This window comes from Crocuta crocuta, unplaced genomic scaffold (genome assembly GCF_008692635.1).
Source record: "Crocuta crocuta isolate KB4526 unplaced genomic scaffold, BGI_CrCroc_1.0 scaffold180, whole genome shotgun sequence".
NCBI lineage: Eukaryota > Metazoa > Chordata > Mammalia > Carnivora > Hyaenidae > Crocuta > Crocuta crocuta.
Window position 1 is genome coordinate 2,811,484 of NW_027527549.1, and position 15,267 is coordinate 2,826,750.

The 15,267-nt window shown below is 45.0% G+C and overlaps 1 protein-coding gene across 1 annotated transcript in view; it reads left to right on the top strand.

Annotated features, from left to right (window-relative positions):
- Positions 1-15,015, top strand: part of SLC22A15 (solute carrier family 22 member 15) — an 86,629-nt gene extending 71,614 nt beyond the window's left edge. The window contains exons 10-13 of the mRNA XM_077767842.1: positions 7,429-7,549; positions 9,746-9,818; positions 12,666-12,854; positions 13,163-15,015. Coding sequence (XP_077623968.1) covers positions 7,429-7,549; positions 9,746-9,818; positions 12,666-12,854; positions 13,163-13,252 — 473 coding nt within the window. The 3' untranslated portion in view covers positions 13,253-15,015. The remainder of the gene's footprint in view (positions 1-7,428; positions 7,550-9,745; positions 9,819-12,665; positions 12,855-13,162) is intronic.
- Positions 15,016-15,267: the final 252 nt, after the last annotated feature.

The following is a 15,267-nucleotide window of genomic DNA, read 5'->3' on the forward strand; positions in this document are numbered from 1 at the left end:
ATCCATCAGTCCTCAGTTTTTGTCAGCATTCAAGAGTCTCTCATGGTTTGCTTCTCTCCCTTTCCCCCACCATTTCCGCCCTTCTCCCCCTTGTTCAAAAGAATTTTTAAATGAAAGAAGGGTGCCTGGCTGGCTCAGTTGGTAGAGCATGCAAGCCTTGATCTCGGGGTCGTGAGTTTGAGTCCCACATTGGGTATAGAGGTTACTTAATTCAATAAATAAACTTAGAAAAAATAAAATTGAAAGAAAACAATACCATTTGTAATAAATTTTTTAAAAAATGTATTTAGGGATACGTTTTACAAAATATGTTTCAGACCTATAGAAAACTGTAAAATATAAAATGCTGATGAGAGAAATCAAAGAAGGGACTACATAAATGAATTGGTGGTAATAATAATAATACAATAAATGAAGAGATTACCATACTAAGGGTCCAAAGATACTGTTTAAGGTGTCAGTTCTCCCCAAATCAAACTGCCTTTGGCGCAATCAGTCCCAATAAAATTTCCAACAGACTTCTTTTTGTGGACAGATATTGACAAATTAATACCAAAATTTGTATGGAGATGTAAAGGATCTAGACTATCCAAAATAAGTTTTATAAAAAAAAAAAATAAAGTTGGGGGGTGCCTGGGTGGCTCAGTTGGTTAAGCGTCCGACTTTGGCTCAGGTCATGATCTCACAGTTCATGGGTTCGAGCCCCATGTCGGGTTCTGTGCTGACAGGTCAGAGCCTGGAGCCTATTTCACATTCTGTATCTCCCTCTCTCTCTGACCCTCCCCTGCTCACACTGTCTCTCTATCTCAGAAATAAATAATTTAAAAAAATTTTAATTAAAAAAAATAAAAAGAAAGTTGGAAGGCTTGCCCTACCTGATTTTAAAACAATCTACAAAGTTACATGAAACAGGACAGTATGATACTGGCAGATAGCAATGGCTATATAGATAATAAGACAGAATTTAGTATGAAATAAACCCATGGATATGGTCAGGTGACTTTTATTTCTTGAGGGGGCCTGAGGTTTTGATCACCTTTTAATGTTTTATCCAATTATAACATTATGAAGAGAAAAATGCACCTGGTTAATTGATTTTTGGCAAAGGTGACAAGTCAGTTAAATGACAAAAAGATAATCTTTTCACCCCTTAGTGCTGGAAAAATTGGCTATCCATGTGCAAAACATGTAACTTCAACTTGCCTGTCACATCATATGCAGTAATTAACTCAAAATGGGTGAGAGACTTAAATGTAAAGGCTAAAACCATACAACTTCTATAAGAGAACGTAGAAGAAAAATCTTAGTGACTTCAGTTTAGGCAAAGATTTCTCAAATAGGGCAAAGAAAGCACAAAATGAAAAGAAATTGTTACTTAGACTTCAGCAAAATTAAAAGCTTTTGCTTTATGAAAGACATAATTAAAGACATGAAAAGCAAGGCACAGACTGGGAAAAGCAGTTGTAAAACATACCTGATAAAGGACTTATCCCCAGAATATAGAATGACTCTTGCCATTTATAGTGAGGGGAGAAAATGGGCAGAAGATTTGAACAGGCACATCTGAAAAAGAATTTAAAAAATGGTAAATAAGTGGGGAAAGATGTCCAGTCATTAGACACTAGGGAAATGGAAATCAGAACCGCAAGATCTACCACTACACACCTCTTCTAATGGCTAAAATTTAAGAATGAGCCGTGTGCCTGGCTGGGTCAATGGGTTGAGCATCCCACTCTTGATTTCGGCTTAGGTCATAATCCCAGGGTCGTGGGATTGAGCCCTGCATCGGGCTCCATGCTGGGTGTGGAGCCTGCTTGGGATTCTCTCCCCCCCCCCCCGCCCCTCCCCACACACATGCATGCGCTCTCCCTCTCTTTCAAAATAAATAAATACACATTAAAAAAACCAACCAAACAAACAAACAAACAAAAAAAAACGACTGCCATACCAAACACGGACAATGATAAGGAAGAACCAGAACTCTTATATACTGCTGATAGAAATGTAAAACGGTATGGACACTTTGAAAAACAGTAGTAGCTTGTTTAAAAGGGAAATATACACTTGCTATATGATCACCTTTACTGAAGGGAAGCAGAAACACAGATTTGCCACAAACTTTGTGTTTTTTTAATTGTTTTTTTTTTATGTTTTATTTATTTCTGAGAGACAGAGACAGAGAGGCAGCGTGAGCAGGGGAGGGTCAGAGAGAGAGGGAGACACAGAATGTGAAACAGGCTCCAGGCTCTGAGTTAGCTGTCAGCACAAAGCCCGACACAGGGCTCAAACCCACGAACCGTGAGATCATGACCTGAGCCAAAGTCGGATGCTTAACCGACTGAGCCACCCAGGTGCCCCAGATTTGCACAAAGACTTTGATGCAAATGTTCATAGTAGGTTTATTAATAATAGCCCCACACTGGAAGGACCCCAATACCCACCATTGGAAGAATCCATCATACCACACTGTGACATATTCATACAGTGAAGTACTACTTAACAACTATAACAAAAGGATTGAACTGTGACCTATGGGTACCCACAATAACACAGATAAATGTCAGAAGCATTAATGCTAACTAAAAGACACTAGACACAGAAGTCCACAAACTGAATCATTTCTTTCATGTGAAATTTTAGAAATGGTGAAGCTATAGTGACAGAACTTTGTGCATATAGGGTATATTTCTTTAAAAAACAAACAGGAAGCAAATGAATTGTGGGGTTTTACCCATAATTATGTATCCTAGCAGAGGGCATACCACTGTCTTAAAGAATTTTAACATATACACGAGCCATTCCAAATTTGCCATAATCACCTAGTGAATGAAGTAGATGATTAAGTTTAATTTTTACTATTTTGGGTCAGTGAAATGTGACTAAAACGTACTTTTTGTCCTGATGACCTCAAATGGGCTCTAAGGAAACTTGCAGATAGCTAGTACCAAGAATGATGTTCGTACAACTGCATCATTGGAAAAAACTGATAACCTCTTGAATATAGTGCTGTGAAGGATGCAGGTGTTTTAAGAATTGCCTTTTTCCCTCAAAGATAATTGAGTTTAATTTTCCTTTTTAAATCACTCTTTTTTTCTAAACAGTCACTTTGGATATTCACTGGTAGTAGATAGTAATATCTGATTTTATTTTCAGATAAAGAACCCAGGTCAAGAATCAAAGGATTTAGCCCAGTGGCTACAAAGCACTCCTAAATATTGATCCAGGATGACCCAAGAGTCTAGAACCTCCCCAGGAAGGAGACTCAAAGAGGATAAGAGGGGCGCCTGGGTGGCTCATTCGGTTAAACCCCCAACTCTTGATTTTGACTCAATTCATGATCTCACAGTTTGTGAGTTTGAGCCCCATATCGGGCTCTGAACTGACAGCATGGAGCCTGCTTGGGATTCGCTCTCCCTCTCTCTCTGCTCCTCCCTTTCTCTCTCTTAGATAAATAAACTTTTTTTTAAAAAGGATAAGAAATTCCTTTTTATTAAAATTTAAATTCAAGTTAGTTAACATACAGTATAGTCTTGGCTTCAGGGGTAGAACTATTCATCTCTTACATATGACAGCCAGTGCTCATCCTCAAAAGTGCCCTCCTTAATGCCCATCACTCATTTAACCGATCCCCCACCCACATCCCCTCCTGCAACCCTCAGTTTGTTCTCTGTATTTAAGGGTCTCTTAAGGTTTGCCTCCATCTCTGTTTTTATCTTATTTTTCCTTCCCTTCCCCTATGTTCATCTGTCAAGTTTCTCAAATTCCACATGTGAGTGAAATCAAATGACATATGTCTTTTTCTGACTTATTTTGCTTAGCATAATACTCTCTAGTTCTATCCACATTGTTGCAAATGGCAAGATTGCATTCTTTTTCATCACTAAGTACTATTCCGTTGTATTCATAAACCACATCTTCTATATCCATTCATCAGTCAGTGGACATTTGGGCTCTTTTCATAATTTGGCTGTTATTGATAGCGCTGCTATAAATGGTGGGGTGCATGTGCCTCTTTGAATCAGCATATCTGTATCCCTTGGATAAATACCTAATAGAGCAATTATTGGGTCATAGGGTAGTTCTATTTTTAATTTTTTGAGGACCCTCCATACTGTTTTCCAGAGTGAGCTGTACCAGTTTGCATTCCCACCAACAGTGCAAAAGGGTTCCCGTTTCTCCACATCCTCACCAACATCTGTTATTTCCTGAGTTGATAATTTTAGCCACTCTAGGTGCAAGGTAGTATCTCATTGTGGTTTTGATTTGTACTTCCCTGATGATGGGCGATGTTGAGCATCTTTTCATGTGTCTGTTGGATGTCTTCTTTGGAAAAGTGTCTATTCATGTCTTCTGCCCATTTCTTCACTGGGTTATTTGGTTTTGGGGTGTTGAGTTTGGTAAGTTCTTTATAGATTTCAGATACTGACCCTTTATTAGATGAGGAATTTTCTAATCAACAGAGCTGTCTGAAATCGACATGGGCTACCTTGGGTTAAAGTGAACTCCCCCCAGATTCGAGTGGTGACTCAGACTCCATTGGCAGGACCGCACAAGAGAAGTTTCAGGCATCTGCTGAGGTGTTGGGCTGCTGCAAGCACCGGTACACGGCCAGAGCCACGCCCCACAAATGGGTTACAGCTGGAAGTGTCCTGAGCTTCACACAAAAGACTTCTTACAGCTTTGGATCCTGCGGGTGTCTAGATAAAAGTCTTTTGGGAGCACCTGGGTGGCTCAGTCGGTTAAGCATCCAACTTCAGCTCTGGTCATGATCTCATGGTTCGTGAGTTTGAGCCCCATGTAGGGCTCTGTGCTGACAGCTCAGAGCCTGGAGTCGGCTGCGGATTCTGTGTGTGTCTCTCTCTGCCTCTCCCCCACTCACACTCTGTCTCTCTCTGTCTCAAAAATAAATAAACACTAAAAGAATTTTTTTGTAAAGTCTTCTGTGGTGTGCCACTAGAATTCAGTTTTCAGGATGGCAACCCCCTAACCTGTTGTTAAGGATGTTAGAGTGTCACTCTACAGTTCTGAAAGACGCCATCCTGTATGGATTGAAAATAATCCCAGAGATCATTTGCAGTAAAGCAAATATGCACATTTCTGTTTGTGTCAAGGCCACCTTTTATTGACACACTAAGTTTTCTGGAAAATAAATGCCCTTGATGAATTGCCTTATTATTGGTTTAATTGAAGAGATTGTTAGATCTCAAGTGCAGACATATATCTTGGGGAAAATGCTAAGAAGCATTGTTGTTTTTCTAGAAGCACCCCATGGCTAAAAATAATATATTCAGCCCTTAAAAGAACTAGCATGTTCTTCCAAACAGCCTGGCAGAGGAGGAGAAAGCCCCAGATGGTCGGGTTTGGCAGTGCCTGGGCCACTGTGTTTGGGACGCCATCTTTAAAGTAGGTGAAGATTTATTTCATCGTCAAGCAGGGAAGGTGAAACACACTTGAGGATAGCGTGTTTAAATCACCCCCTCCTTAGAAGTCAAAAGAACCTGAACACAGATTCTTTTCACCAAATTAATCCCTATTGTAGTCCTTCTACTTAGTTGTTCCACAGATAATGTAGCGAGCACCGCTGAGTACTGTACTACCGCAGACGGTATGCAGTGAGGGGCACAGATACAAACAGGATACCAGCCTTCGCCTGGAGTAACTCAAAATATATTTGGGGCAGACAAGACGGAAAAGTAAGCAACTACAGAAGTGTGTCTGCAGCATGCCACCTTAATGGATCAGGAAATAAGGAGGAAAGGATATTGCTTTTGAGCTTTTAAGGGTGGAGTGGTTTCTTTGAGCCCTGCAAGCTGTCCCAGGGAAGGGACAAGTGTATTCTATTTGGCAGAAATGTCAAGGGCAATGAGAGGCAATTACTTTGGTGATTAGGACTTCACTGTTGACCTTCAAGAGTAGGACTTTCAGGAGAGGATGCTATTAGAAGTCAGAACACAGTGAGCTACAGGGCAGATGCAGAGAGGGCAACAGAGAGTTGCTCACTCATTGAAGATGTTTGCTAGCAAAGGGAGAAAGTACAACTGAGTCAATAGGATTTCTTTTTTCCTCAGAAGGAGAAATTGTTATTTTGAAAGCAGAGATGAGTGAATATGGAAGGGAAAGGTTAAATATGTTTGAAAGGGAATAATTACATTGTTAAGATCCCAGGGAGAATAATGTTAATAAAGGAAAGAACCGTGAGATAATTGGTAGTATTCTTAAAATTTTTTAGTGGCTTTTTTTTTTTGAGAGAGAGAGAGAGAGAGAGAGAGGGAGAGAGAGAGGGAGAGCAAGCAGGGGAGGGGCAGAAAGAGAGGGAGACCCAGAATCAAGAGCAGGCTCTAGGCTCCGGGCTGTCAGAACAGAGACTGATGCGGGGCTTGAACTCATGAATCATGAGATCATGACCTGAGCTGAATTCGGACGCTTAACTGACTGAGCCACCCAGGTGCCCTGATAATATTTTTTTAAAGTTTATTTATTTATTTTGAGAGAGACAGAGACAGCATGGGTTGGGGACGCGCAGAGAGAGAGGGAAAGAGAGAATCCAAAGCAGGCTCTGCACTGTTGGCACAAAGCCCCATGCAGGGCTCAAACACACAAAGTTGCAAGATCATGACCTGAGCCAAAACCAAGAGTCAGAGGCTTAGCCGACTGAGCCACCCCGGTGCCCCTGATCATATTTTTGATAGGGAAATGAACTGCCATAAAATGTATTTTTGCATTTTATGTAAAAACGTTACGTTAAGAAATTGCACTGTCATTGGCGATTAGTAATTCAAGTAGGAGTTTGGAGAGGAAGAAAGATTAGAAGTAGTTCCATGTTGAGAGTCTTGTTCTTTAAAGAACATTAATGTTTTATACCTTCTGATTGTAATTTAATGGGATTATTCCTTATCCTCCAATGGAACACCAGGAAATACAACCTGCAGAGAGGAGATTTTCTGGACCTTGCCTCTGTCTCTTACATGTGTCAGACCTCCTCCACATGTGCCAAGGCCCATCATGCAAACCACCATTTCACATCACTGGGTGGGGAATAAGCTTGGGAAGGAGAGGCGAGTAGCCCCCGTGCTGGGCAAGACTTATGATCCCCATGAAGCTTGCTTTACTATCCTACAGAAGCATTCCAAGAGCTCTGCCATTGAAGAGCGGGCAAGTTCAACCTCCATAATGACTGCCATGTTGGAAGCCTTCACAGGGACGGCCAAGACATGGAAGATTCTTTGTGTGTGTGTGTGTGTGTGTGTGTGTCTGTGTGTGTGTGTGTTGCGTGTGCTCACTAAACCTTCTGAACGTGTGTTCAGTTATACCACCTCCTCACTGTTTGAGGTCAAGTGAATGCCTCTGGCTCCTATAGGATTAAACGTGTCACTGAAAGGAATTTTCCCCCGGAAGGACCTCACAGCTCTTAACCCTTGTCCTCCTCAGGCACAGGCGTGCTTGCAGTGGTGAACAGCCATTCCCTGGCTCTGCTCGGGAAGCTGACGATCAGTGCTGCCTTTAACGTGGTGTACATCTACACGTCTGAGCTGTACCCCACGGCCATCAGGTGCGCCTCACATCCCGCATGTTTCGCTGTAGATGCTCACGGCAACAGAGGTATGGTTCTCATTCCACTGGGCGTGTAGGCAGCGGGGGCCAGCAACACTTCCACGAGCAGCTGCAAGCCCAGAAACTGTCTGTGTAGACCACACTTGGCCCATTTGGCTGAGGAAAGCATAGCTGTATTTTGGGCCGAACCCCCTCGTGTAAACCGGGAGAGAGGCACTCTCCGCTAAGCACATCTCATCAATCAAATAGAGCTCGGATGCCATTTTTATTTCTGCGGACTTGATTTATTCAGTCACTCATCCTTCGTCAGGCACAGACAGACAAGGGGACCGGGGTCCCTGTTCTCCCAGAACCTACATTTCAACACAAGATATACACATTTTAAAAAAGATAATCCAGGGTCACATGGGTGGCTTAGTTGGTTGAGCGTCCGACTCTTGATTTCCACTCACATCATGCTCTCACAGTTCGTGAGTTTGAGACCCATGTAAGGCTCCACACTGACAGTGCAGAGCCTGCTTGGGATTCTCTCTCTACCCCTCCCTTGCTCTTCCCCTCAATCAAGCTCTGCCTCTCAAAATAAATAAATAAACCTAAAAAAAGATAATTCCATATAGTAATAACTGAAGATGAGGCTTACATATTAGTTGTTAAATGTGGTTTCTAACGAGTAGGACATGCTTATATTAAAAACATGTTCTATCCGAAGCGTCCCCTCCTAAAAGAAGTCAGAAAATGAATCACACACGGAAATTTGAAGGGCAGGGACCCAGCTTAGCCGCCTCAGAATCACCTCTGCGAGCCCAGCGGGCACTCCCTAGGTCAGCCCTTCCCTAGTCCTTTGGAGCAGCGTTCCACAGGTTCCCGCACCCGCACAAATTTAACGGTTCTTTCTGCCTATGAATTTAAGGCCCCTTTTCCCCCAGTTTTCCCCAGACTTCCCGTGATTGACTAGTCATTTCCTAATTATTCCTCTGACCTGTTCTCTCTGCCTGCTGGCTATAAAACTAGGGTGATCATTTTGTCCAAACTGGGACAGTTTTGGGAATGAATATGGGCCTTACTAACCCTGAGCGGGTGAGAGGGTGATGGATGGCCACCCTGCCTGTAACCCTTCTCCTTCCCACCCCTACCCCCTCTTGTGTGTCCACACTCCTCACAAACGTAATGCTCCTGGTTTACTGAGAAGATGTGCTCAGTCAGTTCCTATTTATATGCCTGACCCTTTAATCGCCAGTTACTTGACTTTAAGGAAATGGGCAAGCTTCTCAGATCACAGAGCCCTGCCTCTCCGTGGCTATATTAATTCATAGGAAACCTCACACACAAAACCCCATGAGAACATTTGACAAGAAATGGTCACATGGCCATTTCTGTGCCATCCTCTATCCTAACTGCACTGTCCAATGTGGTAGTTACTAGCCTCATGTGACTATTAAATTTAAATCAATTAAAGTGACATAAATTAAAAATCCAGTTCCTTGGGGTGCCTGGGTGGCCCAGTCAGTGAAGCGTCTGACTTTAGCTCAGGTCATGATCTCACGGCTCATGAGTTTGAGCCCCGCATCGGGCTCTGTGCAGACAGCTCAGAGCCTAGAGCCTGCTTTGTACTGTCTCCCTCTCTGCCTCTCTCCTGTGCATACTGTCTCTCTCTCTCTCTCTCAAAAAAAAAAATAAACTTTAAATTTTTATAAAATAATAGACCCATTTTGGTGCCTGGGTGGCTCAGTCAGTTAAGCTTCTGATTCTTGATTTAGGTTCAGGTCATAGAGCTCATGGTTTGTGAGTTTGAGCCCCGCATCGGGCTCTGTGTTCGCAGCTCAGAGCCTGGAGCCTCCTTCGGACTCTGTGTCTCCCTCTCTCTCTGCACCTCCCCCGTGCACACTCTGTCTCTCTCTCTTTTTTTTTCTGTCTCTCTCAAAAATAAATACACATTTAAAAAAAATCCAGTTCCTCATTCTACCTAGCCACATTTCAAGGGCTCACAGCCGCAGGCTTCCAGCAGCTTCCGTACTGGACGGTGCAGTTATAGGACATTCCCAGCATCTCAGAATGTTCCAGTAAGCAGCACTGTTCCACAGCAGCCTGTGCCTCCTCCACTGTGGGACTCACTACTCTAGGCCCACTGTCCTGCAGCATCTTTAAAGTCCACCCAGAGTTTACTGACCGCCCCTCCCTTTTCTATTCCTTCCAGGAACGTTGGGCTCGGAACTTGTTCCATGTTCTCCCGAGTTGGTGGGATTCTTGCTCCCTTCGTCCCTTCACTGGTTGGTTTGTGCCTCCTAGTTTCGTTTTTCTTGATGTTCTGCCTCGGAAATGCTTATGCCTTTGAGTGGAAAGTGGTGAATGAACCATCAGCCTGTGTGAAGCCTGCATCTTTTAGATTAAGGATGCTGTAGGTTAGGGATCCCTCTGGGTGGAGGGACTCGTATCAGAGGCTCTGACTGTGCGCTGATCCGCATTCACCGGAGAGTTAGCGAAGGCCAGCTTGCCCCTTCCTGCCTCCACTCATTGGTTAGTCAGCGAATATTTCTTAAGCTTTGGCTGCGAGCTGGGCTGTATGCTGAGCACTTCAGCATATAGCATCTCATGTAATGTTCTCAGTAACCCCATGAGGCAGGCGTTATTGTTATCCTCTGTTAAACTTGAGAAGGTCAGCAGAAGCAGGTTAAGTAACTTGCTCAAGGGCATACCACTTAGAAAAGAAAGTTAGGGGCGCCTGGGGGGCTTAGTTGGTGAAGCGTCCAACTTCGGCTCAGGTCATGGTCTCGCGGTTTGTGGGTTCGAGCCCCGAGTCAGGCTCTGTGCTGGCAGCTCAGAGCCTGGAGCCTGCTTCAGATTCCGTGTCTCCCTCTCACTCTGCCCTTACCCCATGTGCACTCTGTCTCTCAAAAATAAATAAACGTTAAAAAATTAAAAAGAAAATTAGAAGAGGAAATATGGCCTAGCAGTGTGTCTAGTAAGGGTTTCTAGCATTTTCTAAATTTCATAGTCAAAAGAAAGGGGATAGATTAAACGGCAGCCCTGAGAATCCTTCTGATCTTGAAATGTTCAGGTTCCTGACAGAGTCCTCGGAGTCCCTCGCATGTCTGCGCTCGGTGGGACCCGTGGCCTTCCCAGCTGGGCCCCATCGAAGGCGGGCTGGATTTGGTGTGTGGACGGCTCTTCCTCACTCAGGCAGTTCCTCTCGCCACTTGCCAGCCATGCTGGCAGCCAGGTCCGCGCACCCGGAGGGGGTCCCGCCTGCCCACCCCCCAGAAGGTGAAAGCAGTTTATTGAAGACACAGAGAGAGCAGATACACACAGAGTGAGTGTCCGCGAGGTTCAGGAAGGAAAGGAGAGATCTTGTCGATGTTCAGAATCAGGGTTTTTCGGGAGGACGGGGGTCTGGGGGCCGTGTCCTCTCAGCCATCCAGGAACCGGTTAGGACACAGATGACGGCCCACGTACTACTCCTCGGAGCCAGACAGGGCGGCGAGCTGTCTACCCCAGGGTCTGGAATACGCACATACAATAGCTTCCTCTGGTCATTCTCGCTCGCCTCTTCCTTAGATGTTATCTGTTCTAGAGAAATCATTAACTCCTTGCCCCTTACAAGGACATATGCTGTTTACATTACAGGCATGGGACGTGTGGGGGTGAGGCTGCAGGTCTTAGCAAGAATACAAACAGGTAAAGCAGCAAAGCTAAAAAACAGCTTTTTTTTTTTTTTTTTTTTTTAAATCNGGTATCATCAGTACAAGCGGACGTCTTGGAAATGCCTTTCCTTTTCTGAGCACCCTTCCTTTTCATGAGCATCGCTTTTCACGTTTCATGGTTAATTTCACGTTACAAGACCCTCATATGGATTAGCTCCATTCTGCAAAATGTATCGGGGGGTTGTCTCCAAAGAGCTCCGACTTCGGGTGGCCCTCCTGGGCCGCTAAGAAACCCAGTGCTCGGTCTCTACCAATGCCTGCTTGGTTGAGGAGAGGTCAGAGCATCGGTCCACCTTGATTCAGTGACACACCCACGTGTTGGACCCGTGTTTCCACATGGGCGCCCGGAGGTGGGATTCTCTCCTCCCTGCTCCCCATCACCTCCATTCCCCCCTGCCAACTTCTCCATCATCTCCATCATCTCTTTACTTCTGAAAAATCAGGAACTTACTCTCCAAGAGGAGATCCTAACTAGTAGCAGTCCTATCCACAGAGTTCAGAAGCCCAAGCAAGAAAGCGATCCTGCTAAGCCAGTCCTGTGCACGCATTTAAGAATGTTAATCTGCTCACAAGGGCCCCAGAGAAGCACCCCACAAAGATAGTCTTCTGTGTTATCTTGTTTGTGTTCCATTTTTTTATACATTTATTCATTTTTGAGAGACAGAGACAGAGTGCAAGTGGGGGTAGGGCAGAGAGAGAGGGAGACACAAAATGTGAAGCAGGCCTCAGGCTCTGAGCCGTCAGCACAGAACCCGACGCAGGGCTCGAACTCAGGAACCGTGAGATCCTGACCTGAGCCGAAGTGGGACGCTTCACCGACTGAGCCCCCAGGCACCCTGAACCGGCTTGTGTTTAAAGAAACTACGTAAATATTCCCAAGAATGTCTCTGAAGCAATCTTGAAGTGTTGTGTTTGGTTCAGGTAGTTTCCAGAACACGCGGTGTGCTAGGTTCTCCGGGCTTCTCTCTTTCTTTACGGGGTGTTGACACCTTTAACCCCTGTCCCCCTGGCTGTGGTGCTAAGTGAATGAGCAAGCAAGCGTGGGCTCAGTTGGCCGATTCCAGGGCTGAGAACTTGGAAGTCCATCACGAGCAAGTATTTGGGGGGTCTCCCAAGCGAAGAGTATGTGCAGATGCCCGTGTTTTAAGTGAGTTGCCTGGAGGGAAAGCCCTCCCCTCCCCACTGCTTCTGCTGCCTTTTTATGTTCTCGCCCCCACTTCTGTGTGCCTGAGCGACCACTCAGCCATCTTCCAGGGTGACTCTCAATGGGCAAACAGGTGCCTGACGGTGCGTTCTAGGGGAGGCCGGGTTGGAGAGTAACCGGGGCAGTCCCTCGGTCATACGCTGCTGACGTCATGTGCTGGGAAACCCATGCTCAGTTTTCGTATGTTTTTGTTCTACTCTCTGCCCCCACAGAAATATGTGCAACGGTCCTTACCCTTCATTGTCTTTGGAGCCACTGGCCTGGCTTCGGGCCTCCTGAGTTTATTATTGCCAGAAACCCTTAACAGCCCACTGCTGGAGACGATTTCTGACCTTCAGGTGTATTCATATCGGAGGCTGGGGGAGGAAGCGCTGTCCTTACAGACCTTGGATCCCCCACAGGTATAGGCGGGCAGTAGTTTTCTCTTTATCATTCAGATGATGAGAGTTCAGGAAAGAAAAAAGAAGAAGAATATTCTGGTTAGATTTAATAGAACTAAGCAAAACTGCCAGAAAACAAAGGTGGGATTAATGGCAGCTGATTTTTTGAGAGACATAAAGATGGCCAGTGATTCATTCACTTCAGGGCCGATTCTTAGGGGAAATAGATATCATAAAATGTGTCTGTGTGTCGAATGCTAGGTAATAATTTCCATTTTAGAAATGTCATGGTGCCACTTGACTGCCCTTGGTCTCCTTTTCCGTTTCAGTCTGGGGACAAGGAGAACACTTTAGGGAGTGAAAGCGAGGAAGAGGAGGAGTTTTTCGATGCGGATGAAGAAACCCAGATGATTAAGTGAAGAGGCCCAGACACCCCTGCCCCCCTCACCTCACAAGCAGATGCTCTCCTTGCCTCTGGTGAAGGCAGGCTCTTCTGGAAACTCCAGAAAGTTTTCAAAATACAGGCTTGAAGGTCCATGGAAGGTGCTCTGCACGGGCTTATTGTTCTCAGGCACAAAGGAAGATGGAGAAGAGATTGTAGAAGAGAAACATCACTGTACTGGTGTGGGGTGGGGTGGGGGAACAGTTGTTGACTTGGATCTGTCCAGAATTCAGGTTCAGTTCAGTGCCATGGCTTCCGGCCAGGTAGCTCACATCCACATGCTGGAGTGGAAAGCTCATTTATTTCTGGAAGTATGATTACGTTGCTCATCCTCCTTCATGACCTAAAGGCAGACGTGTAAGATTTCTTCTCACCATGTTAGTGGGAAAAGATAAACCATCCTTAACATTTCATCTTAATACCGTATTTGACGTCTACCGCTTATCATTTGTGCCTCACTCACCAGGAATCTGCTGAGGCAGATTGGTGTGAGCAGCTCATTTTGGTGTCAGAGGAGAAGCACTGAGAGGTGACTGTGTGTGGCCTGAGACCCCTGACTGATGAGACCTGGGTCCTCAGCTTGGTTCCCAGGCTAACGTTGGCTTGAACTCCCTGTGCCGTTAGTCCCACAGACAATCCATTTGGAAAAGCCAGCTGCACTGAAGGGATTTCCTCCGAGCCAAAGGCGTGGCTGCAGATGCCCTTTCACTCCCCCTTTGATGCTCAACTTGGGTCATTTCTTCAGGTCCCACTTGTGTGTACCTCCAGGAAAAACTCTTCTCAGATTCTAGTACCAGCAGTAACTTCGGAACCATGTCAACAAGCGCGGAAGCTTTTTACAGATGAAGGGCAGTTAAACAGTGACATGTTAAAGGGAGTCTGGGTGGCTCAGTCAGTTAAGCGTCTGACTTTGGCTCAGGTCATGATCTCATGGCCTGTGGATTCAAGCCCCACATTGGGTTCTGTGCTGACAGCTCAGAGCCCGGAGACTGCTTCAGATTCTGTGTCTCCCTCTCTCTCTGCCCCTCCCTTGCTCATGTGCTGTCTCTCTCTCTCAAGAATAAACTAAAAAAATGTTTTAAAAAGTGACATGTTGAGCACTTGGATGTTAGGGGGGGAAAGGAGCCATTTTTATAAGGAAAAAAAGAATATGACCTTTTGCAGTTTTTTGTTGTTTTTGGCATTGTGCAATGAGGGACGTGGGCAACATTTAAGAGTTTGAACGCTTCTACTCCCAGATCAGTCTCTGCCTGTTTAGTCAGAGTGGAAAGCAAGTAATTTCATAGGAAATGTTGGTTTTCCTTGAAGTACTGCCAACCTTCAAATAAATCAGTTACACTTAGTTTTCTAAAATCATATGCTGAAAATATGTTTGCCTTGAAACTTGAGTGCTGTCTCAGACAGGAGTACTAACCTGGACCCAACAAGTTTGCTCAGCACTGCTTCAGGTCACTTTCCCAACTAGGAGCTTTTCTGTGTCTTCAGAGTATCCCCTTCTACTAGCTCTTGGAGAAAAGCAAATTGCATTGGAAGTAAAGAGAAGACGGCATCGTGACAGCTTCTGAAAACCTTGGAGGCATGGCCCCCAGTGGGCTCTGACAACTTTCCCCACCCTCTTCCACATTAACCTCTTGGTTTGCACTATGTTAGCCTCCACCTTTGTATTAAGGTATTTTTCTGTCCTTCATGCCCTTGATCATGTTTTGAGTTCTTCATAAATAAAGACCATCTTTACTGCCATTCGTTTCTCTCTGTTGTGCCCAGAAGAATATGGCCCTAGACGCAATAAGGACCTCATAAATGTTACAATTCCTAGCCATCCAGAAAACTATGGGACTTCTTGTAGTATCATTTTTATAAATCCCAGGCAGATCTGACCCAAACCCCCAAAGTGTGGAATACTGCGTGTCTTTGTCTTGGCCAGTGGAGACCCAAGCCACCCCCAGGAGAGGAAGAGAGAAGGAACTTACAAGGACACTTAGAAGCTCTTCT